Here is a 15,472-nt window from a genome sequence, read left to right as displayed (position 1 = left end):
CACTAGAAACCAACGGCCGTGGGTAAGCTGATAAAAATTAGGCTTTGAACCTACGAACCAAGTTGCAGAGTTAGGACCCGTGTCAACTCCACCAAGGCACAGACACCCTCAAGCTCAGCCAGAGCAGCCGGCCAACTAGCTGGCTAAGTCAAAACTGCAACCAGTAATTCAGGGCACTCCAAAATGGAGAGCCATAAAGGACTGGACATATTGGTAGTGACAACAGGTGAGCTGGTGATAGAGTTCAGGGGTGCCAGACATTGGGTTTGTTTCTTCTTTTTGTTCCCCACTCCAGCTCAGTTCAGCCTCCCACTTCCATATTTGCTCCACCTGGAATATTTCATTCCACTTCTTCTGTCTCCTCTAGAGATTTCCTGAATAACTCACAAAAATTAAGCATTCTTTTTCTGAACTCCATTTGTATTTGTTGGTACTATACACTAATCACTTATTAGTCTCATACTGTTGTTAGTAACAACAATAGCAGCAGTAGTTATTCCTTGTTGAGTGCTTACTAGATGCCTGGCACAACAGTCAATGTCTTACATGTATTAGTTCACATACTCTTCATAGCAATCCTATTATGTAAGAGATTATTATTTTCCTCCTGTTTGCATACAAGAAAACTGAGCTACAGAAAGGTTAAACAAATTGCCTAAGGTTGCACAACTGACAAGTGAGTCAAAGAGTCAGGCCTGGAACCCAGAACTATCTGATTCCAGAGGTCATGTTTGTTGCCAATACTACCTTTTGTCTCCACCATAAGATAATTTGTCTTTTCTGGAGTTCCCTCTGCCCCAACTCCACACACCCCAACTCCTAACACACCATCGGACATATAAAAGTCCTCCAGAACACATGCGTACATCGACCTCTGCTCCCTATCCATAGCTCAGCCCAGGATATAAGCTGGAATAGACAGGAAGACAGTGTAGTTAGCATGAAGGGGCTTGACTTTTCCAGGAGCCATAGGAGTCGTCCTCCTCTGACCCATTTAAGAGAGGATCCTGCTGCTCCTTGACCTCAATCCCAGAAAAATATTTAGAACAGGATGACCTGGTTACCTTGAAACTCGTCAAGAAAACTCTGAAGTAACACAGCCTAGGCCAACCCATGGGAGGAATGGATGATATCCAGTTCCCTGAAGCAAGAGGACCAATTGTGTCAGAGCCAAAGTCACATGGGACAGCTAATGTTTGCAGTGCTCCACCACCAATGAACTCTACGGTCAAAGTTGGGGTTTTTATGAGGGTGGGGGAGAGGTGTATTTTTTTAAAAGGAAGTATTTTTTACACCTCCTTAAGCCTCAGTTTTTTCATCGTTTAAAATAGAAATACGAATACCTACCATTTGCAGTGCTTCTAAGGCATAAAATGAGAATGTAATAAAAGCATCTATTTCCTGGTGCCTACATCAGTTAGTACTAGGTTCTGAGCACACAGTGATGCAGGACATAATTCCTGTCTGCAAGAAGCTCACAGTCTGGCTAACAAAGGTCTTCTAAGGCATCCTGTCAACCAATAATAAAGCTGGTTGTTGAGTTACCCTAACTCTCAGCAAGACATTTTATCAAAGGAAAATTTTGGTGGGAAAGAAGGTAAGACCTGTTGGCAAGAGTAAAGATTGTGGGTTATGTCTTTGCTTCCCTATCTTTGCTGCAAATCTCCCATCCACACCTTTATATTTAAAAATTGGGGACGGGGACTCCATTAATCACTGTTTTAAAAAATGATGCACGTAGGCTGGGCGCAGTGGCTCACGCCTGTAATCCCAGCACTTTGGGAGGCCAAGGCGGGTGGATCACGAGGTGAAGAGATCAAGACCATCCTGGTCAACATGGTGAAACCCCGTCTCTACTAAAAATACAAAAAAATTAGCTGGGCATGGTAGCCCCACCTACTCGGGAGGCTGAGGCAGGAGAATCGCTTGAACCTGGGAGGCGGAAGTTGCAGTGAGCCGAGATGGCGCCATGGCACTCCAGCCCGTGCGACGGAGCAAGACTCCATCTCAAAAAAAAAAAAAAAAAAAAGCATGTAAACGCTGTTCTTTTCCTTCACAACACATATCACCATTTCTCATTTATATTTAGCTATGTTTTGATTAAATGTTGATCTTCCCTGCTGACCATAAGCTCCTGGAGAGTTTGAGCTGTGTGATGGTCCTCACTGTAGGTTCAGAACTTAACACAGTGCCTGGAACACACGAGATGCTCATCAGGTACTTGCTGAATGAATAAATGAAACAAGATGTCTCTATACAATATGGATAGACTTGGTTACCTAAGCAAAAGCCATTTTAGAATATTCAAGCCTTGTTTATGCATGCAGTAATTCTCAAGATTTCCAAGAATCTGGTAATGGCAGTTTGTTTCTGGGGAGAAGAACTAGTGGATTAGGGGTCAGAGGTTGGAGGGAATCATATATGCTATTCTATTTCTTTAAAATTGTACGAATTTTTAAATAACAACCAAACATAAATATACCAGATAGAATGGATTTGCTCTATTTGAAGCCCAAACAAACAAACAAAACCCAAGCCTTTCCATAGGAAAGCGAAATCTTGGAGGGAAGGGGAAGGACATTGTGCCCTTGTGTGACTAAAATCCTAAGAATCAGGGGTCCTTAAGAATGAGGTTGATTTATTACATGGAGTGATGGCTAAGATACTAAGGGGAAAAAGTACAAACGTTGTTGAATGATCCCATTTTTAAAATAAAAGTATAAAATGTTTAGCATATGCAGAGATAAAAATCAGAAGGAAAAACATGCTTACAGTGGATATGTCTGGGAGACTGACTTCTAGGGGACTCTTGTTTGCTATGTGTCATATTCCTATAATTTTCTGGGCTTGAATCATGAACATGTGTTGTTTTATGTTAGGAAAATACTATTAAAAGGCAATTTCACTAAAAATATAAGTATGGTGCCTAACTCTGCTAACCACCTGGGGCATGAGAAGGGAGTCAGCTGAAAGTTGGGGCAGTTTTGAAAACCTGGAAAGCACTGGCCAAACCATACTGGGGAATGAAGCTGCTGTTCCTCCACACACTGGAAAGATTTATTTTAATCCTCAAGCCACTGTTACAGTCCAGAAGCCAAGCCAGCTGAATAATTGGATTTTCTTTTTCTTTTTTTTTCTTTTTTGAAAGAAAGTTACCTCTCTTTTGTATGCAATAGTAATGACAGGAGGGTCACAGTGAGCCTCTTTAAATTCTTAAGCTTTATTGCTTCTCTGTTCTAGGCAGGTAAAACTAAGGTACAGAAAAGTTGATTCTATTTACTTCACCTGGCTCAAACAGCTGAAACCAAGTTGTTTGGCTTTGCTGTAAAACTCAGCGGTTCTAAATCCTGAATGCACATTAGACTCACGTAGGCAGTTTATTGTTTCATAAAAGAAAAAAAAAATTTTCTGGGGCCTACTCCTCAAGATCCCTACTCAACTGGTTGGGCCTGAGGTCTGGGCATCAGTATTTTAAAGTGCCCCCGCTGATTTCAACGTACAGCCGGTTTATAAGTCACTATTCTACCCACTGCTTAATATCCCAGTAACCTTAGAGAAAGGGACCTTAGTCACCATTTTTAAAAATCTTCTTTAGGCTGTATATTCCCCTCAAAGGAAGGCAAGCCAAAGAAGCCTGTAACCAAGACAACAAGCTGGGAGCACAAAGAGATAGGTCTTCTGTGATCTGAAACCAAAGGAAGCAGAAGAGAAAAAGTAGAGGTCTGAAAGCAGGTACTGAAAAACTGGAAAGAAACTAGATAACCAAGACGTCCTGTCTGAGAAAGTTCCCAAATGTTAGCACGTCAAACTTCTGTTCCACCTCCCAAACTAGGCGCCTTGATACAGATGCCCTAACAGCTGAAAGCAACCCTGAATTAGCAATTAAACCCTTAAAAACTTGCTTTTTTCTTAATGGAACTTCTGGGGGAAAATGAGAATGTCTGCTTTTGTGGAGGTAACAAACCAATTTTTTTTTTCTTCCAAGCCCACTCTCTCCTCCACATATGTACCTGACCCAATTGCAAAGCAGGATGACAATGAAACATGAATTCCTCATGTGTTTGGATTTTCAAAAAGGGTTCTTCCTCCACATGTACTCTGACCCTGGAGCTTGGGTTTTGTTCCCAACCAGGGAAGTACTGAGATGGATAAAAGGGCTGGGGACGCTGCAAATTGAAAGCCACAGAGTTGGCCTTTTGTTCTTTTTTCTCAGGCAAGGGCTATTCTAGAAAGCCGACATCAAAAGGAAAATGCAGCCTGAGATGAGCTGAAATTGCACAAAATGTGATGAGGCATAAATGAAAAAAAAGAAAGGAAAAAGGAACACGGGGCTTTTTGTACCAGAAGAGGCTCTTTTCTGAAAACTGCCTCAAATTACAGCACTTTCTACATTTGCTTCACTCCAGGAATGGTTGTATCGTACCTAGCACCAAAATGTGTTTTGCCACATTATGAGGAGAAATTAAGCCACATGCAAATGGCCCAGAGTTTGGTGGTTTGGCAGTCACAAGGAGGAAAGAAATGCGTGACTCCAAGAAGAGTCCCTCTATACTCATTTGGTTCCCTTGGCCCAGAAAGACAAAGGGGAGTTTATTCAGAGTGACATAAAGGAAGAGTCGCACAAGCAAATCAGTGATGGGGCAAAGCACTGATGGCTTGAAGGAAGACATGCATTACCTTTTCTTAACGGTGTTCAATGAATTTCCTTTATTATTCATTATATTAGCCTCTAAGGACTTTGGGCAGCCCAATGGAAGGCTCTCAAAGCCCTTTGAGTTTAGCTTTTGGGCTTACAATGGTTTTAATTAGCCACTTGCCAGCTGTTTTCTTCACCACAGGGAGAAAAAAAGCCATCCTGATGTGGGACTCCTGAAGTGTGTCCTACTGAAAGCCAAGTGGAGAAAGGAGCTATGTCATCCTCTCCACCCGGTCATGTACCTACCACAAAAATCCAACCCTCAGTCCCAAGCTTACACATGGAAAAGCACTGCTTTCCCTCTTCTCCAGGGGTCTACAGATATTTCCTCCTTGCACGTCATCTGATGGGTCCTTCCTCCTAAATGCCTCTGAACTTTACTAAGATGATCCATTAGGCCAGGGGTCCCCAAGCCCCAGACCACAGAATGGTACCAATCCATGGCCTGTTAGGAACCAAGCCACACAGCAGGAAGTGAGTGCCAGATGAGTGAGCATCATCGCCTGAGCTCCACCTCCTGTCAGATCAGTGACAGCATTAGATTCTCATAGGAGCATGAAGAGGGATCTAGACTGCATGCTCGGGATCTAGGTTGCATGCTCCTTATGAGAATCTAATGCCTGATGATCTGAAGTGGCACAGTTTCATCCTGAAACCATCCTCCCTCACCGCCCCCCACCTCAGTCCATGGAAAAATTATCTTTCACAAAACCTGTCCCTGGTGCCAAAAAGGTTCGAGACTGCTGTATTAGGCTGTATGCCCTTTAATCCAGTCTTATGGAATTCTATTCTGAGCAGCAGAAACCCCCAAGAGCCACAATGAGAAGGCAAATAACATTAGGCAACAGGTATTTAAGATACTATGCAATTTCTAATAGCTAAGGCAGGGCCCCAAATCAAATGATCTAAAGGCCCTTGTATCTCTATAAGAACTACATAAAACCACTACTACTAATAATGACAACAACATTTATCAAACCACATGCTTATCAATTAAATGGTAAATGGAATAGAAAACTCTAAATGGTATTTTGAACACACTAGCAGAGAGACTGTAGCAAATCACATAATCAAGAAATACCCGCTGAGCATTCAGTTATGTTCTACACTCTGTACAGATGTGGAATCCCAGAATAATGAACAGCCATCTGTTATGTCTAAATTCTGTAAGCAGCGCCATGGGTAAACTGTACTCCCCTAGCTCCTCCTCTCCAGGCCCAGCAAAAATGATCTAAATCTAAATTACAGAAGGTATGTTCTGCATTACTTCACTCTCCTATTTCCCTCTATATATCACCAGTAGTGAGCCTGATCAAATGATTTGAGACTGCTACAAATAACCCCCAGGATAAGTTATTCCAATGCATTCAGACTTTATTTGTAGAAACATATACCTCTGCAAGAAAATACCATTGCCTGGAAGTCAGAAGGCCGAAGTTCTAAATCCAAAACAGCTGCTAACTATGGACTTGGAAAAAGAAAAAAAAAAAACTTGGCCCCTCTAAATCTCAGAGTTCACATCTGTAAAAGAGGGTGGGAACCCCTGTACAAGATCATTATTATTAAGAACCGGCCATATCATTATTAAGAACCTGCTACTTGCCAGGCACTATGCTAAGTGCTGGGGATACTACAGTGAGTAACATACACATGGTCTTTCCTTCTGTGGAGTATTCAGTCTGGCCGAAGGGAAGATAAATGACATAAAGCATACAAATCACTCTATAATAAAAACGGTGATCAGAGCTTTGAGAGCTGTAACACAAAACACCAGTGAGAAGGCACAGGAAAGAGGAGAAGGCTCCAGGTAGAGGGAAGAGCATAGCTAAAGGCTTAAATGGCCCAGAGGTTACAAAGACACATTCAGGGAACTTAAAGTAGTTCCTGTTGCCTAGACAGTATAGAGTGCCAGAGGAAACATGGTAAGAAATGATACTGGAGAGATGAGCAGAAAAGTCAGATCACACAAAGCCTAGGAGGCCTAGAAAAGGAGTTTGAATTGTTCCCTCCAATAATAAATCCCTATGGTGATGCTCAGAGAATGAAGCTGGGATGTATGCCTAGGATCACAGGTCTGAACCCTGAGGCTTTTCCCCATCAAAAATACTTTTAGGCATTCTGGTAAGGGGCTGGAGGGGTTGTACTTCTACTCCACTTCCCATTAAATAGGCTTTTGCCAGCTGGTCTGGGAACCTGAACCACAAGAAGAATATTGTGTCCTTGGGAAAATGCAATCTGAATTCTAAATAGACTTCCAAAGAAACTTCTGCAACAAAATCCATTCAACACTTGTTAGGGAATGTGTGGAAAGCAATGAAACACAGGATCCTGCTTTACTCCATAGAGACAGTTTTTGAAAAAAGACTCAACACTATAACCAGACCAGAGACTACATAGCCAGACTCTTAAACACAATATCCTCATTTTGATTAGTAGGGTTGTATTTAGGCACAACCATTGAATGGCATTATGCAGTGCCTATTAGATATTTAAATTACCACAAAACCCCAAATATGTTGGGAATGACTATCTATTTTCACTCTGAAGAAAGACAATGCAGAAATGGAGAAGGTGGTCTCTTTAGAAGGAAACACGGATGCAAGCCAAGTCTGTAACTTAAACAGAATCTTCCTGTGTCTCTGCCCAATCAACTCTTAATTATTCAGGCATTAATTCAGCAAATGTTTGAGTGTTAAGTGTCATATAATTTAGCATGCTGGCATCTCTATTTTTCTTCACTTTCCTTTCAGTAGACAGCTTTTAACTATTTGCACTTAGAAAAATACCTTCTGACACCTGGAATGCCCCACTTTCCTCTCCCCACCCACTCACTTGCTCTACAAATAGTGAGTGAAAGAGAAGTGTTGGTAATTTCCCAGAGCTACCCTCCAAATCCCCTCCTGTCATTTTACAGAGTAGCCTTTCTCAAGGTTTAGTGCACACAAATATCACCTGGAGGTGGGTGAGTTAAAATTCATATTTCTAAGCCCATTCTGTCCCCCATCCCAATATCTGGACTCAATAGTTTGGCGACAGGGCCCAGGAATTAGCATTTTTCCCTCAGTGCATTCAAGGTGGAAGGAATCAGCATTTTTAATAAGCACACATGGTGACTCTGATGCAAGTGGGTCAAGAACCATACTTTGAGAAATACTATTGTGGATATTTTGGCTAGCTGAGTCCCAAGTCCTGAACGAAGAATGGTTGCTAGGGGCCCACATTAAACTCAGCCAACAAGAAAGCTGGCTGGCACCAACAAAAAGGGGGTACAACAGATGGGAGAGGAAACTAGCATCCTAGTCAATTGCCCCCAACTCTATTTTAGTTTTTTAAAAGATCCCATATTTTGACTTAAATCAAGCAAATGGCATTGCTGTTCCAGCAATCTCCTAGTGATACCAGAAGAGAAACTCAAACAGGCAGCGTTTATTAACAGAAAGAAGATATAAAAGTAGAAGAAACAATGTTAATTTGCTTGGCCCCATCCCACCTTTTTTCAGCCTCCTTACCTCTCCTGCTAGTTGTTTCCATTTCTGTGACTGGATGCTGCTGTGGCAGGGAAGAGAGGCCAAGGTGGGGCAGTCTTCTATCATTCACATTAACGCTTTCCTCTATTACATGAATAATCAAGAGTTGACTGGAAAGAGGAATAAGCAAAAGGCAAATACTCTACTGAGAGGTTAAATAGGTTAAAGAAGGCCCCCTGTTGGTTGAGAGCTGTGAAGTGATAAATGAACAGTCAGGATCCCTGCCTCTTTTCATTCTCACTGTTTGCCAGGAACACAGATTCAAAGCCCATAACGTCAGCACTGAGCTTGACAGAAATAATCAGGTATCTGTGTTTTTCCACTGTTCCCCGTAATACCTAGAATAGTCTTCAGCACTTCATGTTAGCCTTAAATGTAAACCAACTGTTGTTGACTCAATCCAGAAGTCGATTGTAAAGGTAGGGGCCTATATCTGGTCCGATAATTTCCACTGTGGGAAAACAGAGTCTCATTCAAGCTGGCCCAAGAAAAGGGAGGTTTGTGGAAAGAATACAGGTATCCCATTCGAATCCTAGGGTAGGATAAAGCTGGGCCTCAGGAGAACTGGAAGGTGGTTCTGGGTTCATGGTGTCTGTAGGAAACAGCTCTTCTGTCTCTCAAGGCATCTCTCTTCCTCCCTTGCAAGGTCCCTCTGCTCATGGTTTCTGTCCCTTCATAAAACTAGCTAGGACATGGACTGTCATGACTACTCCACTCCCCATCATCTTTTGGCTCTTTTCCCCCGTTACAAACTGCCTTAGGCTCTCAGCTTCCCAATTCTAATTTCCTAGGAGAGGAATATGAAAGACTCAGCTCTCAGCTGGTCAAGCCCATGTTACCTGCTAGGTGACAGATGGGCTGTCTTGGTGACAGGTGGCCACTCAGTCCAATCAACCTAAGTCAGGGAGGCAGGGTCTCTGGCATAGTTCATGGCTGCTGGCACCTAGCACAGCTGGCATGGAGTGGTTTGTCTGGGATATGGACCGGAAGACATAGTAAAATACATATGATACAAGCCTGATCCTTAGCATGTAATTTGAAAGATAATGACATGTCCATTCATGAGCTTCAAACATCCATAATCTTTCTTATCAAGGATAGTACCTGACCCCAACTCTAAAAACTTAGTCCCCTTTACTCCCATTAAATTAACTTCTTTAAACTGGTAAAAGAATCTAAATATGTCATATTACAGAGGAAACACCATTCTGCCAGCTCCCTGGGGTAAAGAGGGAAGGATAAGAGAGTGTAAGGCAGACAAATCCTGATAAACTGATACCACTGGCCTTTAGCCCATCTCTCTGCAAGCGTTCAGTCAGTTTGCTTTACACCCTGTGATCATCTTCTCCTTCTCTAAGTTTCTCCAAGTGCCATGTGAGGTCAGTGTTCAATGTTAACTAGAACAAGGCAAGCAGCATCACAAACCAACAGATGGCAATTGAGAGCTTATCATTCTTGGATTATTTTATTCCCTGGAGTGATACATGCCAGGGAGTAAAGCAAGCTATTTTGACAGCAACCTAGTAACAGCTGTCTTCTTCCTCCACTTCTAGGTTAACTCATCCCCTAGATAACCTTCTTTTCTCTTCTCAATTCCCTGTTGCAACAATAATAAATGCCACACCTGATGGAGTCATTAGGCACTTACCTAGTGACAAGTGCCTAGGACAGAGGAGAAAACAAATAAACACTGACAACCCCTGAAAACTGACATATCAGGCCAGGCATGTCAGCTCATGCCTGTAAGTCCAGCACTTCGGGAGGCCAAGGCAGAACGATCATGTGAGCCCAGGAGTTCCAAAATAGCCTGGGCAATATAGTGAGACCCCATCTGTAGAAAAAAGGGGAAAAAAAAAAAAGCCAGGAATGGTGGCAGTCCCAAGAGGCTGTGGTGGGAGGACTGCTTCAGCCTAGGAGTTCAAGGTGGCAGTGAGCTATGATCACGCCACTGCACTCCAGCCTGGGTGACAGAGCAAGACTTTGTCTCAAAAACAAACAACAACAACAACAAAAAAAAAACCTGACAGATTATCACAACAAGAAAACATGATGGTGGCCATCTCTCAAGATGAGGAACAAATGAGGAGAAATTAAAAGGTTGTATTTCCTGGAAAACAATGTTTCCCGAACTCAAAGCAGGGCCTACTGGAGATTAAGAAAGATTCCAAATAGGATTTCAAAGACCAGAGCTGTAAAGCCCTAAAGACATGTGAAGGAATTTGATATGTAGCCTTATCTCTCAATTATCCCTGACTAGCTTAGTTTGAGTTTTCCTGTAACTCTTCCCAGTGCTCATGGATTTTCGTCTTACCGCTTCAGGTAAGTAAGTTATAGTAGCCTCTGGGGGGAGAAATGGAAAGTATGGTGCTCTATTGTTGTTTCCAACAGTAGTTTTCAACCTTTTGTCCCATGTGCCACCTATCATCACTTCTTCAAAATAGCCCTTCGAAATCCCTTACATTTCCTTCACACAAGGGATATGATGTAGCTGTTAAAGTGAATGAAGTAGAGCTGTTAAAATGAATGAAGGAAAACTATACACACTGGCATGGAAAATAGCCTAACTGTATTACCAAGTGAAAAAAGTCTCAGAGTGGAAGGAATCATCCCATTTTTATTTTTTAAAAAATGTGTAAAGAAAAAGCTCTGAAAGAATAAATGCTAGTTGTTAATAATGATTATCTCTGGCAGATGGGTTTATGGGGGACTTTCACTTTCTATTTTGCCATTTCTCACTTGCTTAAATTTTTCTTACAACACATGCTTTTTTGCAACCAGGAAAAAGATATTTTTAACCCCTTACAGTTCGTTGATATGTGGTACCACCACAGCTTTAGTTTTCAATTCCAATTTGAACAGGATTTAGAGAGGCTGGGGGGTACAAAGTAACAAAGAAGCATCCCTGGGGTTAGAAGAAAGTAGTCTACTCCATTTATAGTAGTCAACACTCAGAAAATAAATTCCACTAATGGGATAGAAGACAGTAGGGTAAAGATATCAAACACATGGGTTCTGGAGTCTGACTTCAAGTCCCAGCCTACTACTAACTTATTCTAAATTTCCTCCTCTATTTACTGATAATATCTCGTAATACTTGGAACACGTCTAGCATATGATGTGCTCAACAAATAATTATTCTCACTTTTACTGAGGGAGCTAAATTGTTGTAATTGAAAATTATTTTCATTTACTTTTAGTTATGTCTAATTTAATTTAAATAGTTTCAGTGTAGACACTGTGATAAATACGCCTCTGTGTTAGTTTTATTCTACACCACAGGGTGGTGAGTTAACATTCTGTTGCATACTGGGAGCCCAATAGCACTGGCTAGAAAGAGTTGATTGTGTACATCTCTTCCCAACTCCTTTGTTACCTTAGTGAGGGGGCAGACTGGCAGCTTGAAATTGACCATGGAAATTGGCAAATGCCATAAATCAGAGCTTTAAACATTTACCACACACCACTGTTGACATCTGAAGACCCCTGAGAATACAAACTCCAGGGGTGATATTAGTTAGCAACTGAAATTTCTAATCAAAGCCTACAATCAAGAATTCCTGCAACTCAGCAACAAAAACAAACTAGGTTTTTTCAAAAAATGGGCAAAGAACTTGAACAAACATTTCTCCAAAGAAGATATACAAATGGCTAATAAGCACATGAAATAATGTTCAACATCATTAGTCATCAGGGAAATGCAAAACAAAACCACAATGATATACCACTTCATACTGCTAGGATGGCTATAATTTTAAAAATAGAAAATAACAAGTGCTGGTGAGGATATACAGAAATTGGAACCCTTGTACATTACTGGTGGGAATGTAAAGTGGCCAGTTGTTGTGGAAAACAGTTTGGCAGTTCCTCAAGAAGCTAAACATAGAATTACCATATGACTCAGCAATTCCACTCCTAGGTATATACATACCCAAAAGAACTGAAAACAAGGACTCAAACAAATACTTGTATGCCAACATTCATTGCAGCATTATTCACAATAGCCAAAAGGTAGAAACAATCTAAATGTCCACTGACAGATAAATAAAATGTGATCTATACATACAATGTAATATTACTCACCTTTAAAAAAGGAACAAAGTTCTGATACATGCTACAACCTTGAAAACATTTTGTTAAGTAAAACAAGCCAGACATAAAAGGACAAATATTATATGATTCCACCTATAATAGGTTCCTAGAATAGGCACATTTATAGAGAGAGAAAGTAGAACAGTGGTTACCAGGGGCTGGGGGAGGTAAGAATTGGAAGTTATTGCTTAATGTGTACAGAGCTGCTGTTTGGTGTGATTAAAAAAAAAAAAAAGTGTTGGAAATACGAGTGGTAGTTGCATAACATCCCGAATGAAATTAATGCTACCAAAGTGTACACTTAAATATGCTTAAAATGGCAAATTTTGTATTTTATATGTATATATTTAACCACAATTTTTTTTAAAATGTAGTATATGAAAACCACTGAATTATACACTTTAAGTGGGTGAATTTTATGGTATATGAATTATATCTCAGTAAAGCTGCTCTTAGAAAGTCCCACAATCAAGGCACAGGGGAATCTTTGGGGGTGATGGGAATATTCTCTATCTTGACTGGAGTGTTCATAGAACTGTATGCATTTGTCAAAACTCACAGAACTGTATCACTAGAAGGGTGAATTTTACTGTATATTACATATACCTTAACTTTTTTCTAATGGGGAAAAAAGTCACTTACATGCTTCAGCTCTGAAGTACTTCTGATCGTTTGTTCGTTACAATGGATACTAGAAATATTTCATTAGGGAAACTGCCTAGTGTTAAAGATACGTATTTCATCTAGAAATATTCAGTTGTTCCCACTTTTGCATGAATTGGATATAAGACTTTGGTTAGCCCAACATCCTTCACCCCTTTAAAATGACACCTTAGGCTCAGGAGTCCCAACAAATCTTATGTCCAGACACTTAATGGAGGACTCAGATGTACCCTCTAATTAGAAGGTAAGCTGAATCCTACTGCTAAAATACCGTCACATCTATCTCCGGTGAACCTTTCACACAATATGGTGGTTTGCAAAAAAAGAACTGGAATGTCTCTGGGTGTACAGGTCAGACTGTGTAACTGTCTTGTGCCTGATTATTAACACAGTTACGTGGCAGAATTTAATCAGAATTCCTTTCACTGTAATCTACTGGTTGTGGGGGCAAAACCTACAGCCCTTACCTACCTCTGACTATTGGAGATTAATGATATCTACCAGAATAGAATCTAATTAACTGTGGAAAACCAAATTGGCTCAGATCAATTTACAACAAATATTCTCGAAACTTCTGTACAAACAGGGGTCTGATCTGACAATTCACTTAAGTAAAACCATAACAGAAGCGACAAAGAAACAATCTACTTTTCCATTCTGGCTATATGGGTTAGTGCAGGTTAGGGGGTAGAGTTGTGTTTGTTACTATTTATGAGGTAACCCTATTAAATGGATTTGCTTCACAGAAACATTTCCCACTTAATTTGTTGCCTGCCCACCTGTTTTATCCAAAGGGTCAAATAGGGATCCACAAAAAAAGATGACATTTAGCAGTGGCATTTCTTCAAATCAAGCTGAAAGTTAGGGTCCAAATATTAGTGTTCAGCTGTGCCCACTAGCCTCGGAGGCAACACGGTTACTTGTTGCTAAGCCTTAGGACTTCAGCCCAAGCAGCAGGTAACCCCAGACGGTAGGTGAGCAAAGGGGAAAGGAGGTTTCAACCAAGGCAAAGACCAGCAGAAGGGACTAAGGAAAGAATTCATTCAGTTTGCCTTCATTAAAATACAGAGGGGAAAAAAAAGATTCATTCAGCTCTTTTTTCAAATCATATTACCCTGCATCTTGTCATCATGAAAAGTGACACTGTATACAACTCCTTAAAATACAGACAGAGAAATGCTGCTGGGAACCGGTATGCTGATGGAACTCGCTGAGTTGCTGCTACAGCTCTGAGGTCTTAAGTCTCTGGGAACTCAGATCAAGGGAGACCCTGACACTGGTTCCATTTCCCTGAGTATTTTATAAAAGGAATGTACCCAGTCATTCTACTAAAAAGTAAAAAATAGGTAAACTGCTTGAAGCAAACCTATATATAAAAATCAAGATTTAACAACCAAGAAATTCAAAGGCTATAATTCACGTTACCAAAGGAGTTTATCTAAAAGGCTCTCCATGGAATTTACTTTTTGCAAGCTGCCTCTCTGCACTAAAAGTAGGATTTAACATATAGATTTGTATCATAAACCGTTTTTCAAGAGTATCTTCTCATTCTAACAAAAGAGAGAGCAACACAGACGAGTAAATTTGGAGAGAATGCCTTAGAGTTGGCTCTTAGAAGGAAGTCCCCTTAACATTTTATTTTAATATCTACGAATAAGCCAGCCCCTGGCCCTATTTGCTAGAATCCTCGTTAGGGCAGTAGACAAGGAAACGCCCTCAGCCTTGCTCAGGGATTTTGAAGACAATGCTCCATACCCTCACCCTCTGAGCCACCCCCAACCCCTTATCCACACACATCACACATACCACTCTCAGAAAACCTTGCCCGAGCAGTACAAAAATCAAATATCCAGGCACACTGAATCCCTGGAACACAATCTGCTAAGTGGAAGCTAGTTACTTTTATAAGGAAAGTGATGGCATAACTGATTTCTGGTGTTATTTCTGAAGATTAAAAGATCAACTGGAAAGCTTTCCTTAAATCAGGCCAACAGAGCATCCCAGGGTGGGGGAACCTGACCCCTAAGTATGGAACACAAGGTTTCCTTCACTCAAAAACGATATCCACCCCCCGCCCTCACTCCCACACTGCAGAAAGTAGTGGCTATTTTCCTGGGAATGTATTCTTCAAAAGGCCAGCAGAAGGCTGTCATCCATTCATCCATCCACCCCCCATTCCTACCTTCAGACAGGACAGAAACCTCTCAGACAGGGTGGCAATTGCTTTAGATTTCCTCGGCAAAGGCCACTCTCGAGTTTTCCTCACTCATCCAACACCTAAGAATCCCTCTGTCAAGAAAATCAGTCTCATTAAATCCCTCACACCCAATGTCTCTTGCCCTGAGGATAAATACCTTCAGCTTCAGGAAGGCAAAAGCAAGCATGCTGAGGGATGAGAAAAAAGGACATTGGGACAATGAGCTTAACCCTGTGGTTGTTACAAACATAAATGACCTGCTTTAATAATAACAGAAACTACCTTTTATTGAGTCCTTAC

At 41.1% G+C, this 15,472-nt stretch overlaps 1 protein-coding gene across 29 annotated transcripts in view; it reads right to left on the bottom strand.

Moving 5' to 3' along the window:
- The window catches only part of TMEM164 (transmembrane protein 164), a 350,347-nt gene that overhangs the window by 298,687 nt on the left and 36,188 nt on the right, over nt 1-15,472 (bottom strand). For 4 of the 29 annotated variants that reach the window (XM_074029420.1, XM_065538807.2, XM_065538805.2 and 1 more), the window contains one exon: nt 8,206-8,333. The exons of 24 other annotated variants lie outside the window; for them this stretch is intronic. In XM_074029420.1, the coding sequence (XP_073885521.1) occupies nt 8,206-8,289 (84 nt within the window). In that variant the 5' untranslated portion in view covers nt 8,290-8,333. Of the gene's footprint in view, nt 1-8,205; nt 8,334-15,472 lie in introns of those variants that run through there. One more of the 29 variants, XM_074029419.1, reaches the window with a different exon arrangement.

The sequence above is a fragment of the Macaca fascicularis genome, chromosome X (assembly GCF_037993035.2).
Source record: "Macaca fascicularis isolate 582-1 chromosome X, T2T-MFA8v1.1".
NCBI classification, from domain to species: domain Eukaryota; kingdom Metazoa; phylum Chordata; class Mammalia; order Primates; family Cercopithecidae; genus Macaca; species Macaca fascicularis.
The sequence above is the reverse complement of the archived record's forward strand: the minus strand, read 5'-3'. Positions and strand labels throughout refer to the sequence as shown.